This window comes from Natrix helvetica (genome assembly GCF_964273705.1).
Source record: "Natrix helvetica genome assembly, chromosome: 4".
Taxonomy (NCBI): Eukaryota; Metazoa; Chordata; class Lepidosauria; order Squamata; family Natricidae; genus Natrix; species Natrix helvetica.
Genome location: NC_138550.1, coordinates 37,473,908 through 37,490,948, shown reverse-complemented (window position 1 = coordinate 37,490,948; position 17,041 = coordinate 37,473,908). Strand labels below are relative to the sequence as shown.

The 17,041-nt window shown below is 37.0% G+C and overlaps 1 protein-coding gene across 7 annotated transcripts in view; it reads right to left on the bottom strand.

Annotated features, from left to right (window-relative positions):
* Nucleotides 1-17,041, bottom strand: part of TMPRSS7 (transmembrane serine protease 7) — a 51,975-nt gene that overhangs the window by 13,947 nt on the left and 20,987 nt on the right. For 3 of the 7 annotated variants that reach the window (XM_081953318.1, XM_081953312.1, XM_081953313.1), the window contains 9 exons: nucleotides 15,186-15,387; nucleotides 14,462-14,592; nucleotides 11,540-11,607; nucleotides 10,365-10,558; nucleotides 7,466-7,504; nucleotides 5,066-5,294; nucleotides 3,976-4,106; nucleotides 2,820-2,932; nucleotides 610-716 (listed from right to left, as the gene is read on the bottom strand). In XM_081953318.1, the coding sequence (XP_081809444.1) occupies nucleotides 610-716; nucleotides 2,820-2,932; nucleotides 3,976-4,106; nucleotides 5,066-5,294; nucleotides 7,466-7,504; nucleotides 10,365-10,558; nucleotides 11,540-11,607 (881 nt within the window). In that variant the 5' untranslated portion in view covers nucleotides 14,462-14,592; nucleotides 15,186-15,387. The other 4 variants (XM_081953314.1, XM_081953317.1, XM_081953315.1 and 1 more) reach the window with 4 other exon arrangements.

Genomic DNA, 17,041 nt, shown 5'->3' with positions numbered 1-17,041 from the left:
AGCTTTCCAGAACTTCTGGAAGGCCCATTCCCCCCCTCCCTGAGCCTCTGTGTGGGCCCTGCACTTATCTCACACCCCAAACGGGCCATCTGGAGACTCCAGGGAGGAGCAGGGCAAGGTTGGAGGGACGGGCAGGGCCAGCCAGGGGGGGGGGATTTGGAGATTCTCTGAACTGGCCATAATGTTAGCTGCAGGTTCTCCCGAACCCAGGCGAACCCATAGTAGCTCATCCCTGAATCAGAATAATTATTGGTTTTAATATACAATAGTTTCCTTTGTTGTTCAGTAGAACCTGCTTCTAAGGGTTCATAAGACTAATTTAAATTTCTCTACACAAATGCGCACATCTTTAGTTATATTCTTTATCCCTCCTGAATTCTGTGAAGTATTGATAAAATATGCTAATGCACATTGCAGTGATAATTAAAATAAAATAAAAACTTTCTAAATTATCACACAGGGGCACCTAGACTGACCCTTCTCTCTCTGCCAAACTATGTTTTATAAGTGCAACATTAAAAACTCATGCGTATTATTTCATATGCAAAGTTTTTCATTGCTTTTCATTCCTGCCCCATTAAACTACTTACAATATATGAATACACTTACATTAGCTCATTAATTTTCCACCATCCATGTTCACAGCCTTTAATGCTTTTTTCACTGATCATATAATTATGAAACAGCAGTGCAATACCAAAGTTCTTCTGAGGTGCCTGGTTTTAAGAAAGAATAAGAAAGAAAGGGTGGTGGTGTTTTTTTGCAAAAGGGAATCAATTTTCTGGCCACTTTACAGTGTAGAAATAGTGGTCTGCAATACTTTTTATCAGAACTTATTTTATATGTCACAATAATAAAATGGGGATAAGCTAGAAGATATGTAAGTGAGTGAGAGGTAAGCTGTAAAGTGTTTGGAATGAAAGGTTCCACTGTGTAATGGGGAATATGTTCTGTCTCCATTTACAATACAATACAATACAATAGTGGAGTTGGAAGGGACCTTGGAGGTCTTCTAGTCCAACCCCCTGCCTAGGCAGGAAACCCTATACCGTTTCAGGCAAATGGCTACCCAACATCTTCTTAAAGACTTCCAGTGTTGGGGCATTCACAACTTCTGGAGGCAAGCTGTTTATATTTTGCCAGACTTTGATGTCTGTGAAAGAATATAGAAAGCCAGTATGGTATAGTATTAAGGCATCAGGATAAAATCCAGGAAATAATGAGTTCTAGTTCATCCTTTGAAGTGAAGCCAACTGTCCAATGTCTATGGAGAGTCTCAGTCATCCAGGTCATGGTTGTCCCAAAGGTGCTTTTTCAAAAGGCAACTGGACTTTGTTTTCTCATTTAAGACATTTCACTTCTCACCCAAGAAGCATCCTCAGTTCTCACTAAATGCTGGGGAATGGAAGGATTTATATTCCTTGCAATCACCTGGGTGTTAAAACTTTGAAGGTGGGCCATTAGTTCTCTGAGAGTCATTGAAGCCCCTTGGGGATTTATCTGTGTCCTCAGGGTCACCAGAGTCCAAATGAGTGTCTCCTTAGAACTGCTGAAAGGACTGTTTCATTAACAGAAGATAGGTGGTCCCCTCTATTGGGAGAGGACTGTTCAATTTTAACATAGCCTCTTTTATCCTTTTCAAACCAGTGGTCCTCTCTGGCCAGAATGTGGACTTCGTTGTCTTCAAAAGAGTGGCCATTGTCTTTCAAATGTAGATGCTAAATCTTGTCCTGATGGGTTTGTTCTCCAACATTATGTTTGTGAAATAGTTGTTTTATTTCACCAATGTACAGATCTGCACATGTCTCACTGCATTGTACTGCATGAATCACATTGCACAGCTTGTGTCTGAGTATTTTATTTTGGGGTTTAAAGTACGTGTGTATGCTGTGTTGGTTAAAAATCCTCCTGAACTTTTCAGATATTCCTGCAACATATGTAATGACAGTGTTGCAATGTTGCAAGTATGGTGGCTTGTCAGAGGCATTGTCCTTCAATAGTTGTTGCTGGAAATTGGTGAGCTTTTTTTTTAATGACTGCTGGTGGGATTTCTCTTCGGAGTCTCATACCTAGCAGTGTCCTTGAATGGGCTGAATGTTTACCTACCAGCAAAGAGAGAAAAGAAAAAAACCTAAAAATCATCAAGGAAGCCCTCAGAACTTGTGGCTATACCAATGGGGCCTTCATCAGAAAAAAGGCCCAACAGGAGCGCCTCAGTAGTGGGTTGCTAACCGGTTTACTACTGGTTTGCTCATGCTTGCGCACGTGTACAGCCCTTCTGCGCCTGCGTAGAAGCATCCGGATGGGTGGGTGGAGTCTCCTGCCGCCACCACTACTGGTTCGGCCAAACCGAGCGAAACCGGGAGCAACTCACCTCTGGAGCTCCTCCAAAACAGACAAAGAAGAAAACAACAAATGAAGCAACTTTGTCGTTCCATATATTGAAGTAGGATTTTCAACCAACACAATACACATGCACACTTCAAACCTAAGCATACACTATGGCAGAAGCTTGTTGCCTTAATTTAATCAGCCAGTTCTAATCGTTTAAAGAGAGAAATTAGGCTGACAGAATTAAAGAACAGGTGCTGCTTTCCACCATTCACAAGGAAACCTTTCATCTCTCAGTACAGCTATTTGACCCCCCCCCAAAAAAAATCCCAGAGTAGGAGGGACATTAAAACTTTGTGCAGAGATCAAAGAGTTTGGACTCTTGCAACTTCATCTCACAAAAGAGACAGAGAGTCCTGTTTCCAGCTGACACCAAACATAGGGAAGTGTAGTTGGGAAAGTCCTCTAAGGATGGTGTTTAAAATTACCTGAAAAGTCCACATGCAAATACATTTTGGAGGATAATAGTTGGGATAATAGGGACTTATGATTTGCCCTTCAAATCCGGTACTTCCCAATGCCAATACAGTATTTCCACATTCTAAGGGGGAAAAAAAAGGATGGTCCTGTTTATATACAGTTGGAAAACCAAGAATCAGCCAAAAAAATAAATAAATAGAGGTTCTCTACTGTTTTACATAGATTTCAGCATGACAAAGAATGGAAATAATAAAAGCAGGAAAAAGTCTAGTAGGAGAATTAAGATAGCAACAAACGACACTTAGTTGTTCCACAAGGATAAAGAGAGACAATACAATGCGGTATCTTAAATAAATGCTCCTGAAAACTAAGAACTGCCTTTCCTGGATGATGAAAAACCATAAAAGACATAGTAATCACAATAAAAAGATCTCTTAAGCTACTAAATATCTACTAGAGACTTTTTTTTAAAAGGAAATGATAGTTAGTAAAGAAAATAAAGAAATTACAAGACTTATGGAGGAGTCATTGACTAATATAATAGAAAAAAATATATCGTACTCAAAAGCTATCTGACTTCCTGTGCTAAGTTGGAAAATCACCATTGCTAAAGATAGTATGGTAGGATCAGTTTATTGGTATTAAACTACCAATAAGCAATTGAATAAAGCAACTGTTTAAAGATCAAGACTCTCTTAATTCAAGCTCTTCCCCTTTATGACGTGGTTAGATTTCTTGATCTGTTTCAGTATTTTTATGTTCAGTTCCCAGTATTCTCTATGGAGCCATGCTTTTCCTAGTAATGTTTTAAAATGCTAACCAGATCTGATCTGATATGGATCAGCTTTCAGTGATGTCAGTAGACAAATTACTCTGGTGCTGGGTATATATGACAACTCCTCCATCTAGTGGTATAATGTAGCATAACATTGATGAGTTATGGGTGTAAGTACAGCTGGGTTAAACCTTAAAGTTTCAAGCAGAAAAACTGCTTAAAGTGAAACGGGGGGGGGGGGGGGGAGTTGAGAGAGGAACTAAATGTATGCCAGAGATTATAAAATAAATTGTCATGAATAATGCACTACTTTCAAAGATAGAACATAATTTAAATAATATGACCACACTTCCACATATATATATTTTTTAAAAAGACAAAATACGTACTTTCTTGTGGAATCATCTCAAAATAGCCATGAAATTCCTTCATTTGCCTAACTTGTGTGGACTTCAGCATAACTAACATCATATTATTTGTAGAAACAAAAGATATCAATGAATTGGAAGGTTCACATATTCTGAAATAAAACAATTTGTTATAAATGTATAGATGTTATAGAAATTACTAGATATCTTTCACGCCTATTCTAGAATTCTCCATCCTGCTTTGTTGGTTAATCAGTTGGTTAATTATTTGTGCTAATTGATAAAAACAAAAATAAAATCCTTATGGTTCTAAACAACATACTGTGCTGGCTGGGGAATTCTGGGAGTTGAAGTCCACAAGTCTTAAAGTTCCCAAGTTTGGACACCCCTGCTGTATGTTGACATTTTTTTTACAGATTATATAATAGATATGCTTGACTTTACAGTCGCTTAAGACCTACTAAATCACTCTCTCAGCCCAATTCACCTCACAGGGTTGTTGTTGCAGGCAAGTAGAGAAAGGAAGTATGTGCTCTGCCTTGAGTTACTTACAAAGTAATAAAGGCAGGGTAAAAAAATCTAATAAATATATTAAATAATTTCACACATACAACAAGAACATAATACATAATAATCTTTTATAGAATTCATATTGGCATCTTTTTTATTGCCAACTTTATAAAATGAATGCTTCAAAATAGTATATAAATATATGGTTTCTATTTGTCACTAATCCATAATGTGATTTGTTTGATGGGTTTAATGTGTTATATAAACCTAGCTATTTTACCGTGGCTTACATTTGATGTGATGTATGAACCTAGATAATTTGCAGTTCGTTTAAATGGTATATGGTACATGGTATATATATACAGACACACTATATTTTATATGTGTATGTGTGTTATATGGGTATATTGTATGAAGCCAATTATTGTTTCAATACATTGTGGATTTTAAAACATTTAGCCTAATTGCAATGGAGACAGTTATTTATTAATACAGCATATAAAAGTGAAGAAGTTGTGAGAGTTTGTTTAAAATCTTTAGATTTTTAAAAAATCTTAGCAATATTTTTTAAACAAAATCCTTATTAGAAAAGCCTACTTACCGATATAATATCTTACTCTTTATTGGCATTAGGGAGTCATAAATGGTCAATGAATCACTAATACAGTTGTCTGCTTCAATCTGAATGGATGCTATAGAAAGGCGAATTAAGTAGCCAACCAACGCAATCAGTTTAAAATAACAGATCATCCTTCCTGATGTTTCCAAAAAGTCCAGTGGAAAATGCTGATGCAAGCGGTCTGCGTGCAGATCATAGATACAGTTTGCACCTGCAGAAATAGTGCAAACCCATTTCATTTACACTACAAATACTATATACAACCCACATTTCATATAGAATTTCTTATGTCACTGATAAAAAATGTCAATGTAATTACTTGCATTAACAATTTCACTGATTTGCAAAAGTTTGGCTGAACACAAGGTCAGATTGATTGCAAAAATAATTGAGGCATTCTTGATGTTTGCCATTTTGATTTTGAGAAGAGGGGAAGGAGAGGGGGAGGGAGAAAGGAAAGGACATTTACTCATATGGATACGAATGTCTATGTGGGACAAGGCCAAAATTATCAAAATGGCAGGAGAAATACTGCATTACCAGTGTTTTGGGGTCACATGTTTGCTATTTGCAACCTTTCCATTCAGCAAAGTCAATGAAGGAAGCAGGATTCACTTAATAAAAGCATGATTAATTTAACAACTGCAGTGATTCGCTTAAAAACCATAGCAAAAAAATCAAATGTGAATCACTTAATAACTGCCTTGCTTAGCAATGAAATTCTGTTCCCAGTGGTGGTCATAAATCAAGGAGTACCTGTATTTTAATCTACATGTCATGCATATCCTGCCCCAGTATAAAAGGAAATCAAGACACTGGCTTTCGCAATTGTGCTCCAAAGGCGTGACGATTAATGTTGATCTTCAGTTACTACTTCTTTTAAGAATTTTTTTTTATCTTGTGAAAAAAAATTATAAGCCACTCAGAGTTGTCTTGATTTTGGGAAGCCTTATAAATTAAATAAATAAACTGTATTCTGGTCCTCCTGCAGTCTTGTAGCAGTGAGTTCCATGTAGATTAAATAGCAGGAATGGTATCTGTGGAGATTGTCAGTCATCCAGGTCATGGTTGTCCCAAAGGTGCTTTTTCAAGAGGCAACTGGAGTTTCTTGTTTTTCATTGAAGGCATTTTGCTTCTCATCCAAGAAGTTTCTTCAGGTCTGACTGGATAGTGAGGAATGGAAGGATTTATATTCCTTGCAGACAGCTGATCATTTGCATTCATTTAGAGTTCCATTGAGGCCTCTTGGAGGTTTATCTGTGTCCTCAGGGTCACCTGAGTAGAGCAAAGAGAACCTCAACGACTCTCTAAAACAGGGGTAGTCAACCTTTTTATACCTACCGCCCACTGTTGTATCTCTGTTAGTAGTAAAAATTTCTAACCGCCCACCAGTGATTTATAAAGTAGGGAAGTAACTTTACTTTATAAAATTTATAAAGCAGAGTTACAGCAAACCCCTACCGCCCACCATGAAAGCTGGAACGCCCACTAGTGGGCGGTAGGGACCAGGTTGACTACCACTGCTCTAAAACATGGGTGAGGTGTCCAACTCGCAGCACCACATTGCCATCATGTGATGTATTGCAAAAAAAATTCCCTTTGCGAAGCTGGGCTAGGCATGATGGATCTGGCCCATGGGCTGCCAGTTTATACCTCTGCTCTAAAAGAATGCCAATGACCAGCCATCTGCAAGAAATATAAACTCTTCCATTCCTCACCATCCAATCAGAACTGAAGAAACTTCTTGGTTGAGAAATGAAAAGTCTTCGAAGAAAAACAAGAAAGTCCAGTTGCCTGTGGAAAAAGCATCTGGGGGAGCAGAAATGGTGGAATTAAAGACATTCTGAATTATTGAATGCCTCCAATGATATACTATGGGGAACTTATATTTTTTCAGACTGCATATGCCACTGTTTCTGTTGATTGTCTCCTTATACTATAGCAGAGGTGTCCAAACTTGGGAACTTTAAGACTTGTGGACTTCAACTCCCAGAGTATGCTGGCTGGGGAATTCTGGGAGCTGAAGTCCACAAGTCTTAAAGTTCCCAAATTTGGACACCCCTGTACTATAGCCTGGTTTAACACACAAAATAAACTATATTTTTTAAAAAATTAAACCTAGAACAGAAACATCTTTTTTTTTTAAAAAAAGATCTTATTCTTGGAAATGAAACCAATTCCTAATTCTCATTTATCTCTAGCATCTTTATAAGGATTATACTTTGTAATGTACTTCGAGCCATCAAAAGCATTACAGAAATAAAGAAGCCATAAAGAAAAATAGTATTTTGGTAAGTAAATCACTTCAATTATAATTGTAATATGCACTCTCATATTAGAGGTTAAGAACAATAGTTATGACAGGAAAACTCAGTAACGTACCTGTTCCTGTTGTTGAAGAGTAATCCGATCGAAGCCCAACTACATTGGGGGAAAAAAACCTAATAAATATGCTTACATTTAAGCAAAGTTTGCAATAAAAGGTCAGTAGACAATACATACTATATGTATATAGTATTGTAGATCTGGAAGCTGAGAAGCCAAGAAAATGTATTTTGTATTACTGGTATTACCTAAGAATTTATGGTGCCATTTGAACTCACTTAGTAAAGAGAAGCCCATAAATTCTGTATTTGGTTTCACTGTCAAATTTATATTAGGATTAGGATTATTTTTTCCAGATTAATTTGAAATTTGATTTCCAGTTTTGTATAGTCACTAAAACAATATCCTACCAAAGGAGATCAGGTCCTGGCCTTATTTTCTGTGATAGTTTCATAGCAGTGTTTCATTCCCAATTCATTTTATTTCAGTTGGTAGGACTTGACTTCTAAAGCGTTTCTAACGTATTTAAAACCAAAAGCAAATTATTCTTTAATGCTCTGGGTCTGGAGGCTAAAACATATTAAGAACAGTTGCAGGAACTGGGTATATCTAATTTAATGAAAATAAGAACTAGGGTGACGTGATAGCAGTGTTCCAATATCTCAGGGGCTGCCACAAAGAAGAGGAGTCAAGCAGTGGTGAAATTCAATTTTTTAAAATTACTGGTTCTGTGGGCGTGGCTTGGCAGGCTTGGCAGGGGAAGGATACTGCAAAATCCCCATTCCCTCCCCACTCCTGGGGGAAGGATATTGCAAAATCTCCATTTCCACCCCACTCTGGGGCCAGCCAGAGGTGGTATTTGCTGGTTCTCCAAACTACTCAAAATTTCTGCTACTGTTTCTCCAGAACCTGTCAGAACCTGCTGGATTTCACCCCTGGAGTCAAGCTATTCTCCAAAGCACCCGAAGTCAGGACAAGAAGCAATGGATGGAAAATAATCAAGGAGAGAACCAACCTAAAACTAGGGGAAAATTCCGTGATAGTTAGAACAATTAGCCAGTGGAATGACTTGCCTCCAGAAGTTGAGGATGCTCCAATATTGGAGGTTTTTAAGAAGAGATTAGACAACCATTTGTCTGATGTGGTATAGATGTTTTCTGCCTGAGCACAGGGTTGGACTAGAAGATCTGCAAGGTCCATTCCAACTCTTGTCGTTTTGCATTGCCATACTATGCCACGAACTGTCAAAGAACGAATTAGTTCTAAGAGAGCAGCAACTCAACTGCCAATAGCTTCTTTGTCATTTTTGGCATCCCCATTCCCTTCCCCTATGGCTAACCCATTCCACCGTCTCCCTTGATACTCCATGTTATTGGTGCATTCTAAAAATGTCTTTGCTTTCTTTCTTCTTAAAAAGCGAAGCACTTTTTAGATTCTGGGTGTCGGAGCGAGCGCACTCACTTTTGGCACCCAAGGAAAAAAGCTTTGCCATCACTGCTATAGGCAATCATGATTATTTCCATGTTTATAGCTCTATCTGTACCTAATTTTATTTAGCAATCTGGTTTTGCTAATTATTAAAGATCACAGGGCCCAGAACCAATATTGTGATATTTCTCTACTGGCCCATTGAGATAGGATTTCCAGTTAACTAGTTTGATAATCAGAATATTACAGTACATTTTTAAATGCTTTCTTGAAATCAAGATATAGTACATATACACCATTCCCAGAAGCAACTAAGAAAGTTATCTACTCAAAAGCTGATGTATTGTTGACAAAGAATGCTCATTTATGATAATTGCTACGTTGTTTTCAATTTGCTTAGAAACTTTAACATCTACTTTAAAATCTTTCCAAGTACTGGTGTCAAAGAGATCTATAATTAATTATATGTCTTTCTGTTCCAAAATGCATTTGCCTTTCTTTTCTCACTTATAAGTTTTAAGATAACAGTTGGAAAATATCTCTTAGTAATTTTTAAAATCCCCAAGAAACAGGAAAAATACACAAACTGATTTTTAAAACTTGCTGGATATAAAGAATATATATTGCAATAAGGGCATTCTTGTGCAACTGTGAAGAGTAGTTTTTCTTGCATAAGAAAATTGTTCATTTATCATCTCTGGAAAAAGGGCAGTTCTTTTCATCAGAACAGAAATGGGCAATGCATACAAAACCAGTACCATGTCTGCAACCTTCAAAAGCTCTCAAGATTTGGCAGCTAATATTTGGCAGCAAATTTTTCAGTGTTACTATATTTTTGAAACAAAAGTGAGCCTTTAGTTATGCATGCTGAAGTATCTAGGAGACATATCAGATCTGTTTTGAGTAACAGAGATAAACGTTCATAATCATTTTAAGTTAAAAACAGAAAAAAACAGGGATTTTGAAGGTCTTTTAGTCTAACCCCCTGCTTAGGCAGGAAACCTTACACCACTTCAGACAAATGTTTATCCAATATCTTAAAAACTTCCATTGTTGGAGCATTCACAACCTCTGGAGGAAAGTTGTTCCACTGATTAATTGTTCTGTCAGGAAATTTCTCCTTAGTTCTAGATTGCTTCTTTCCTTGATTAGTTTCCACCCATTGCTTCTTGTCCTGCTTTGCAGAATAGCTTAACTCTCTCTTCTTTGTTGCACCCCCTGAGATATTGGAACACTGCTATAATGTCTCCCCTAGGTCTTCTTTTCATTAAACTAGACATACCCAGTTCCTGCAACCGTTCTTCATATGTTTTAGCCTCCAGTCCCCTAATCATCTTTGTTGCTCTTCTCTGCACTCTTTTACACCAACCAAAGAAGCAGGTTGACATTTTTATTCTCCTGAATTTATGATTTCCATGCATATTTGTGTTCCCATCAAACCTTGAATAAAAATGTTGTGCACTCAGAAAAAGGAAACCTTCAGATACAATGAATAGTACATATGAATTCTTGATTTAGAAATACTAACCACTGAGCACAATGGAATCCATATCCACCGCAAGGCCTTGAAGAGTCCCTACTGAGGTTCGATTGGTGATGCTTGTGTGAATTGAATTTCTTAAAATAGCGGCAACACAGTCTGCACAAAATATTTGGCCTTTTGCCTGCGGCACCACAAACACAATCCAGAAATGGACAAGAAGTCCCCCATTGTTGTTATTGCTGAAATCAGTACAAAACAAATCACATTTATTTAATTGAGTTATATGGTGACTTGTATAGTTCTATTTTTAAGGGCTTGGGGCCAAGGGTGAGATCCTACTTGTTTAACAACTGGTTTGCTGAGTGCACATGTGCAGTTTGCAGAAAAATCACCTTCCGCATTATTGCTGGGGAGGAAAACAGCTGAGGTGCAGCAATCTACTCTGCGGCACCTATCAACTGGGCTTCAGAAAAGAGAATAGAAGTGAGGATAGTGCAGTGGTGGGCGGGCGGGCCCAGCTGAAAGTGGGAGTGAACCGGTTCACTCCCAGCTGATAGTCGGAGCTACCAATTCACCTGAACTGGTCCAAACCGGTAAAATTGCCCCTGCTTGGGGCAATTTCCAAACAAAGAAAATAAGGAATAAAACTAACTAACTAAGCTAACAAAGATTATCCACCAAGGCAACCCAAGTCCACCTTCTGGACTGAATAATTCTCAGGACAATACAGTTTTAAAAACCTTGTAAATGTGGAACAAAATGAGGCCTCAAGAGCAAGGTATTCCATGCTGTTTGAGCTTCCATTGATAAGTATAACTTTGAGGCTGCTCTCTTATCATTTCATAGAAATGGGGAATTGCCTAGATATTTTCAGGATGCATGTACGTATATACTGAGCTATATATCTGGACAGGATAAATGTCCCACTGTGTATCTAACTGAGTGCCAAGCTACTTAGGACTTTATATGTGATATCCACCCAGAACCTTATTGGCTTACATAAAAAACTGATAAGCTTAAAAATGTAAACTCCTGTCATTATTCAAGGAAAATGCTAATAGCTTTTGAAATATACCACGTATTAACTGGATGAAAACGTTTATTCAACATTCAATCATTTTATAAAGTTGGGTTGGACTTACAAGATAACTGACTTGCAACAAGATAAGAAGATATTTATCATTAAATGATAAAAAAACAAACTAAAAATGTTGTCCCACCTGACATCAGAAACAATGGATTGCTTGTAAAATTTTGAGAAAGTAGATTTGGTATACACCAGATTCATCTGAAAGAGAACATTTACAGACTTGTTTCACTGTCCTGCATGAAGTCAATTTAATTTTACTGAGAACAGTATACATTATGGGTTCTTAAAAAATAGTGATTATTTCTGAGAACGATTAAATATTTTTATAACAATGTATTCGTTTATGACAGTAAAGAGCAACCCTTAGCACAGCTTTTGTTTTGTCTGGTTGTAAAACCTCCCACCGTCCTCTGTCAACTTTTAGTTAGATGTGACTTAAATCTATATTTGGAAAGCAAAATGAAGTTGTACCAGCCTAAAAGAAAAGAAAAGAAAATTTCACGATTTAATGGAAATGAAGTGGGAATCCATCATTAATTAAATTGTAGTCCAAGGATAGTTTCCTCAGACAGATAGCATTTTCAGCCAGTTGCAATTCTGTACAACTTAAGAGTTTCCAGAAATACTCCGGATACTCTACAATAAAAAAACTACTTCAGAAAAAAAGCATGACAATAAGTTAACCCAAGAATAAAGGTACAATAAAGATGTCTTCCATTATTTTTCACTAGTTAAAAATGGGAGCTTATCAAGAGTTATTCAGAGAGAGATGTACATATTTTACAACTATGTATTTCTTCTTTAATGGCCATTTTTTTCTTTATAAAAACCACAAAGGTCCTTGGTCTAGTTCACAGGAGTTCAGCAAATTAGTTAATTCTAAAGTAGCATCCAAAAATTACATATTTTAATGACCAATAATAATTACAATTATTGCTGTGTTAGTGAATTGTCCTTCAAATCCATGCTCCATACACTTGCCCATTAATTTCCTGTAGATGTTAAATAAGCGAAGGGAAAGTAGAGTATTCTCTGAAATACCATGGAGTCTATAACTTCACCTTCCTGATACCAACTGTAACTGTTTTCAAAGGAAGTAGGAGAACATCTTATAACATCTTATAACCATGCCTCCCTTCCATGCCCAACCCCCTATCCGGGTTCAGAATGACACAATGATTAATCATATCAAAAGAAATCCAGTATATCAAAAATATCCTGACACCATAAAAGATCATTGACAAGTGCAACTAATATTTTATCAGCCTGGTCTAGTACACAATGAAAAGGGATCCAAATAATTTGCTTCCTCCAGGGGTCTTCTAGAGCAGTAACTTTACCAGTTTTGCAGTAATTTTCCCATAAAGGAGAAATTTGGAGACTGGGTGGCAATAATCCAGCTCTGTTGGATCCAGCAGTAGCTTCTTGAGAAGAGGTAGATCACCACTTCTTCAAAAGTGATAAAATAATACCCTCCCTCAAGCAAGCACTTACCACCACATGTATCCAACCATATGTTCTCTCCAATGAGCCTTGATTAACCAGAAGGGACAGGGATATAAAATATAAATGTCAGAACTCAAAGCCCAAGGACTGCATTCTAGTAACCTCAGATTCCTCACAGATAACAAAACAGAACTATTCCTCAGTCAATTCCACGGGACTTACACAGTCCTCAAAGAGGCTCCTATAACAATTTGCTTGGCTCTTCCTTTCACAGGAGACAAGTCACCTTAACTAGAGCCATAAGAAATTTATCTGTGAAGGTAATCAGAGTGGAAAAAATACTTAGATTTTGTCACTCTTCTTGACACAGGGTATTCCTTAATAGTAAAGTGTTCTTACCTGTATTTAGTTGGATTTTCTCTGTTTTCATTCAGTAGTGCTCTAACGCCATTTCAGCACCCAAACTTCCTTTGAAAACCAGGCCCCCTCCAGGATCAGTGCACAGTCTGCACAGGCACAATCCAATCCAAGGCTGTTGTTGCCTTCTCATTCCAAGCAGCAACTAAGGCCTCAGTTAAACTATAGAGCTTCAGGGACAACTCCAAGTTGTTTCTGAAACCCAATAAGGGCAATCAAGTGCCTGAGACAGAATGATCAAATAGATCCTTCTTTTGAATGGAGAGGGTAGCCATAGGGACAACTCCAGTGCGAACAGGGAGTGATTTGACCATGAAAAGGAGTTAATGGTAACCACTCCTCAACTCCACATCATGTTATCTCTCTCCCCAAAACAAAAAGCAGATCTGGACTATGACCTCCATTGTAAATTAGGCCTTTAGTAATCTGGATGAGATCCGTGACTGCCATGATGGACATAAAATCCCAAACTACATTGGGAAATACTCAAAACAAGACAATTATGTAGATGATACTAAGTACATTGTAAAAAAAAATCCAGGGATTGCCAATAAGAAAATAATACCAGGCAATGAATACAGGTCCAAATGTAGGTTTCCTGTTGAGAAATACTGCCATACAACGTTGTTGTTTTGTAAAGTTGACCTATGTACACACCATTCACAGATATGAGAACATCTGGAGTAATGGATGTTAGCCATGGCTTTCGGGTGTTTATTTAATATAGGATAAACAGGGGCAGGTTAAAAAAGAGAAAAGGAGGCTACATTGAAAGCAAATAAATGATATATTTATTTTAGGAACAGGACAGATTGTGCCATGGGTTCTACTCATGAATGTATTTGTCATATATATATATACTCCTTTCACTATTGAAGATCAGGAGTCATTTCTCATTTTCCTTTGTGCTATTCCAAATGCTCTTGACTGGAGAAAAACTGATAAATGGCAACAGGTATTGTCCTGTCAACAAAAGTATTCATTTGGAACAGGCTTCCCCCATCTTTGGGGGGAAAACTCATTTATGTTATAACCTCCAGCAAAGCAACTTCAGAAAGGCATATTGTAGCCAAGGCCTTTGCTCATTGTCTCATTGGAACACACAAATTGATTAATATATGCATCCAGTTAATTATTTTGTCAAATTTACTGATAAAAATGGTATGCCATTGTGTATGGGTTTTCTTACCACTTGCTGCACATTCTGTGCTACTGAAAGGAACTCCCTAGATTCTTTCTGCCGATATTCTGGAAGAAATTCAATGTTGGCAACACGAAATAGTCCAACAAAATACAAAGCATCTTTGTTTTCTGCCTCAACTGTAAAACAAAATGGGCAACATGAGTATTATGCTTTTTTTCTTTCGCTTTCCATATGGAAATAAAAAACTGACAGCAAAAGATCTCTGTGAATTGGAAAAGCACTAAGTCCATCATGATCTTCTTAATAACATTCACAACAAAATCGTCCCAGCTGCAAAGACAACCCTAACTTCTGTGGAAAACATCTCGCTTGTAAACTATACTTGTGACTTGCTGCTTGTCTGAAGCAGAACAAGGAAAAGTTCATTTCATTCCCCTTGTAAGGGAGTTCCCTACCTTGTGTACCACCCCATTAGCTTTTTAGTTTAGCATTGTAAGAAAGCAAAGTCTCCTTTGAATTCAGTTTGTTTTCTCCTCCGTGGAAACATCACAATAATTTTCATAGAAACAGTTCAGAACTGGTTGCCCATGATAATTTTTCTATACTCCAATACAGCCTGCAGATCTGAACTGCCATTAAAGAGACCATGAAGGAGACCCCGTTATCTATAAAGGCTTTCCTCAAGCAGTTTAGCATACATCAAGGATTTGATAGTGTGATAAGAAGTCTTTGGAATACAGAGTTTAGATGAGCGATGTAGGGAACTCACCTATAAAAAGCCACAATAATGTCCAACTTATTACACCGATAATGAAGAGGACTACTGTAAACAAGATTATTTTATTTTGAAAATTCCAGGCAGACTTGTCCCTTTTAGCTTTCCTTTTGGATTTTGATGTCTTGTTGAGTTTTTTTGTGAGTCTTTCCCACTTTTCTTCAGAATCTGATCTTTGAACTGATATGTTTGATACCTTAAAGTGGAAAACAAAAGAGTTTCAAGAAGGCAAAGACATATATGTTTTATCGCAAAGTTGCCATTTCTCCTGAAGATAAGTATGTTCAGGTTGTTCATTAGAAAGACAGGGATGAGAATTTTGGGGTATTCAGTGGCATTTCATGTCCACTTGCCAAACATCATGATCAAGTTGAAGGCTTGAAGAATTCAAGAACACGTAGAAGTTGACAAACTCCCATTTCTGTTTTAAGGTTATTAAATAAGGGTATGGTTTCCTTGTTCTATTACATTAAATGAAGACTTTTTCCATTGTTTTACAAACATGACCCATCATACAAATATTTTTAGATACAAGTAACAGGAAGGAAGGTAGAATTGAGATGTTTTACTAGAAAATATATAGCTTTGGGCATTGAAATTGAAAGGATTTGGTGTTTTTTCAATTAAAATTTGAAAGCACGGTGGGGAAAGTGATCTCATTTTCCTGGGAAAGAAGACATTTCTTTTTTATTTTAGATAACACCAACAATAAGCCTGATAAGAAGATGTAAACTCAAATTTCATATGATTCATCTCTCAGGGAAAAAATACCCAGCAAATAATCATTGATCTGGGCACCAAATTCCAAGAACAATACAATTGCCATAGATAGCATTCCATATTGGCAGGGGTGAAATTCAGCAGGTTTTGAAAGGTTCTAGAAAACCAGTAGCAGAAATTTTGAGTAGTTTGGAGAACCAGCAAATATCACCTCTCGCTGGCCCCAGGATGGGAATAGAAATTTTGCAATATCCTTCCCCCAGGAGTGGGGAGGGAATGGGGATTTTGCAGTATCCTTCCCCTGGAATGGGGTGGGAATGGAGATTTTGCAGTATCCTTCCCCTGCCATGCCCACCAAGCCACGCCCACAGAATCGGTAGTAAAAAAATTGAATTTCACCACTGCATATTGGGATGGAGGTTGAACTGCTATTTTTTTTCAACAATTCTCATGCAATTGATATAACATTTGCTATGACTTTTTTTGCTGTAGGTTTTTGCTAAACAGGTAATTGTCAATTCTTAGTAGTTAGTGACAACAAAAGTTATTAGTACCATTTTTCTAATTAGCTTCTTCTTAACAGTATTCATTTTAGAAAAATATGACTAAATTATTGTATTGTACCATGTTATATGATATAGATAGCTATTTATATCAGTCTGGAATTTCACTTATTTCTGATCAAACCTTTCTTTCCTTAAGTCTTTTAGACTTCAACATAATGTATAAAATGCTTGATCATATCTGTACGTTGAGCAAAACCATACATTTTCTGTGTCACCATCTCAAGGAACAAATAATTTTCTAATTTGCATGAGAACAATGTATATATTTTTCTTACACTAGTGATAGTTAAGCATTATAAAATTCATCCCCCATCAGTGAAGTAATTTAAGTATCACTGCACAATTAATTATTTAAATTGCTCTTTCCTTTTTTTACCACATGCTAGTTCTTCAGGATAACGGTTACTATGCCAACTAGTTGAAAGCTGACTATATTTAGATACACTGCTTGGCTTTATCTTTTTCTTTTTTTTCACCACGTAGGGATGGAATTAGCTTTTAAAATATATATATATATATATTCAATTTGTCAATACATTTCTGATTTTCTAAACAGTTATCTCA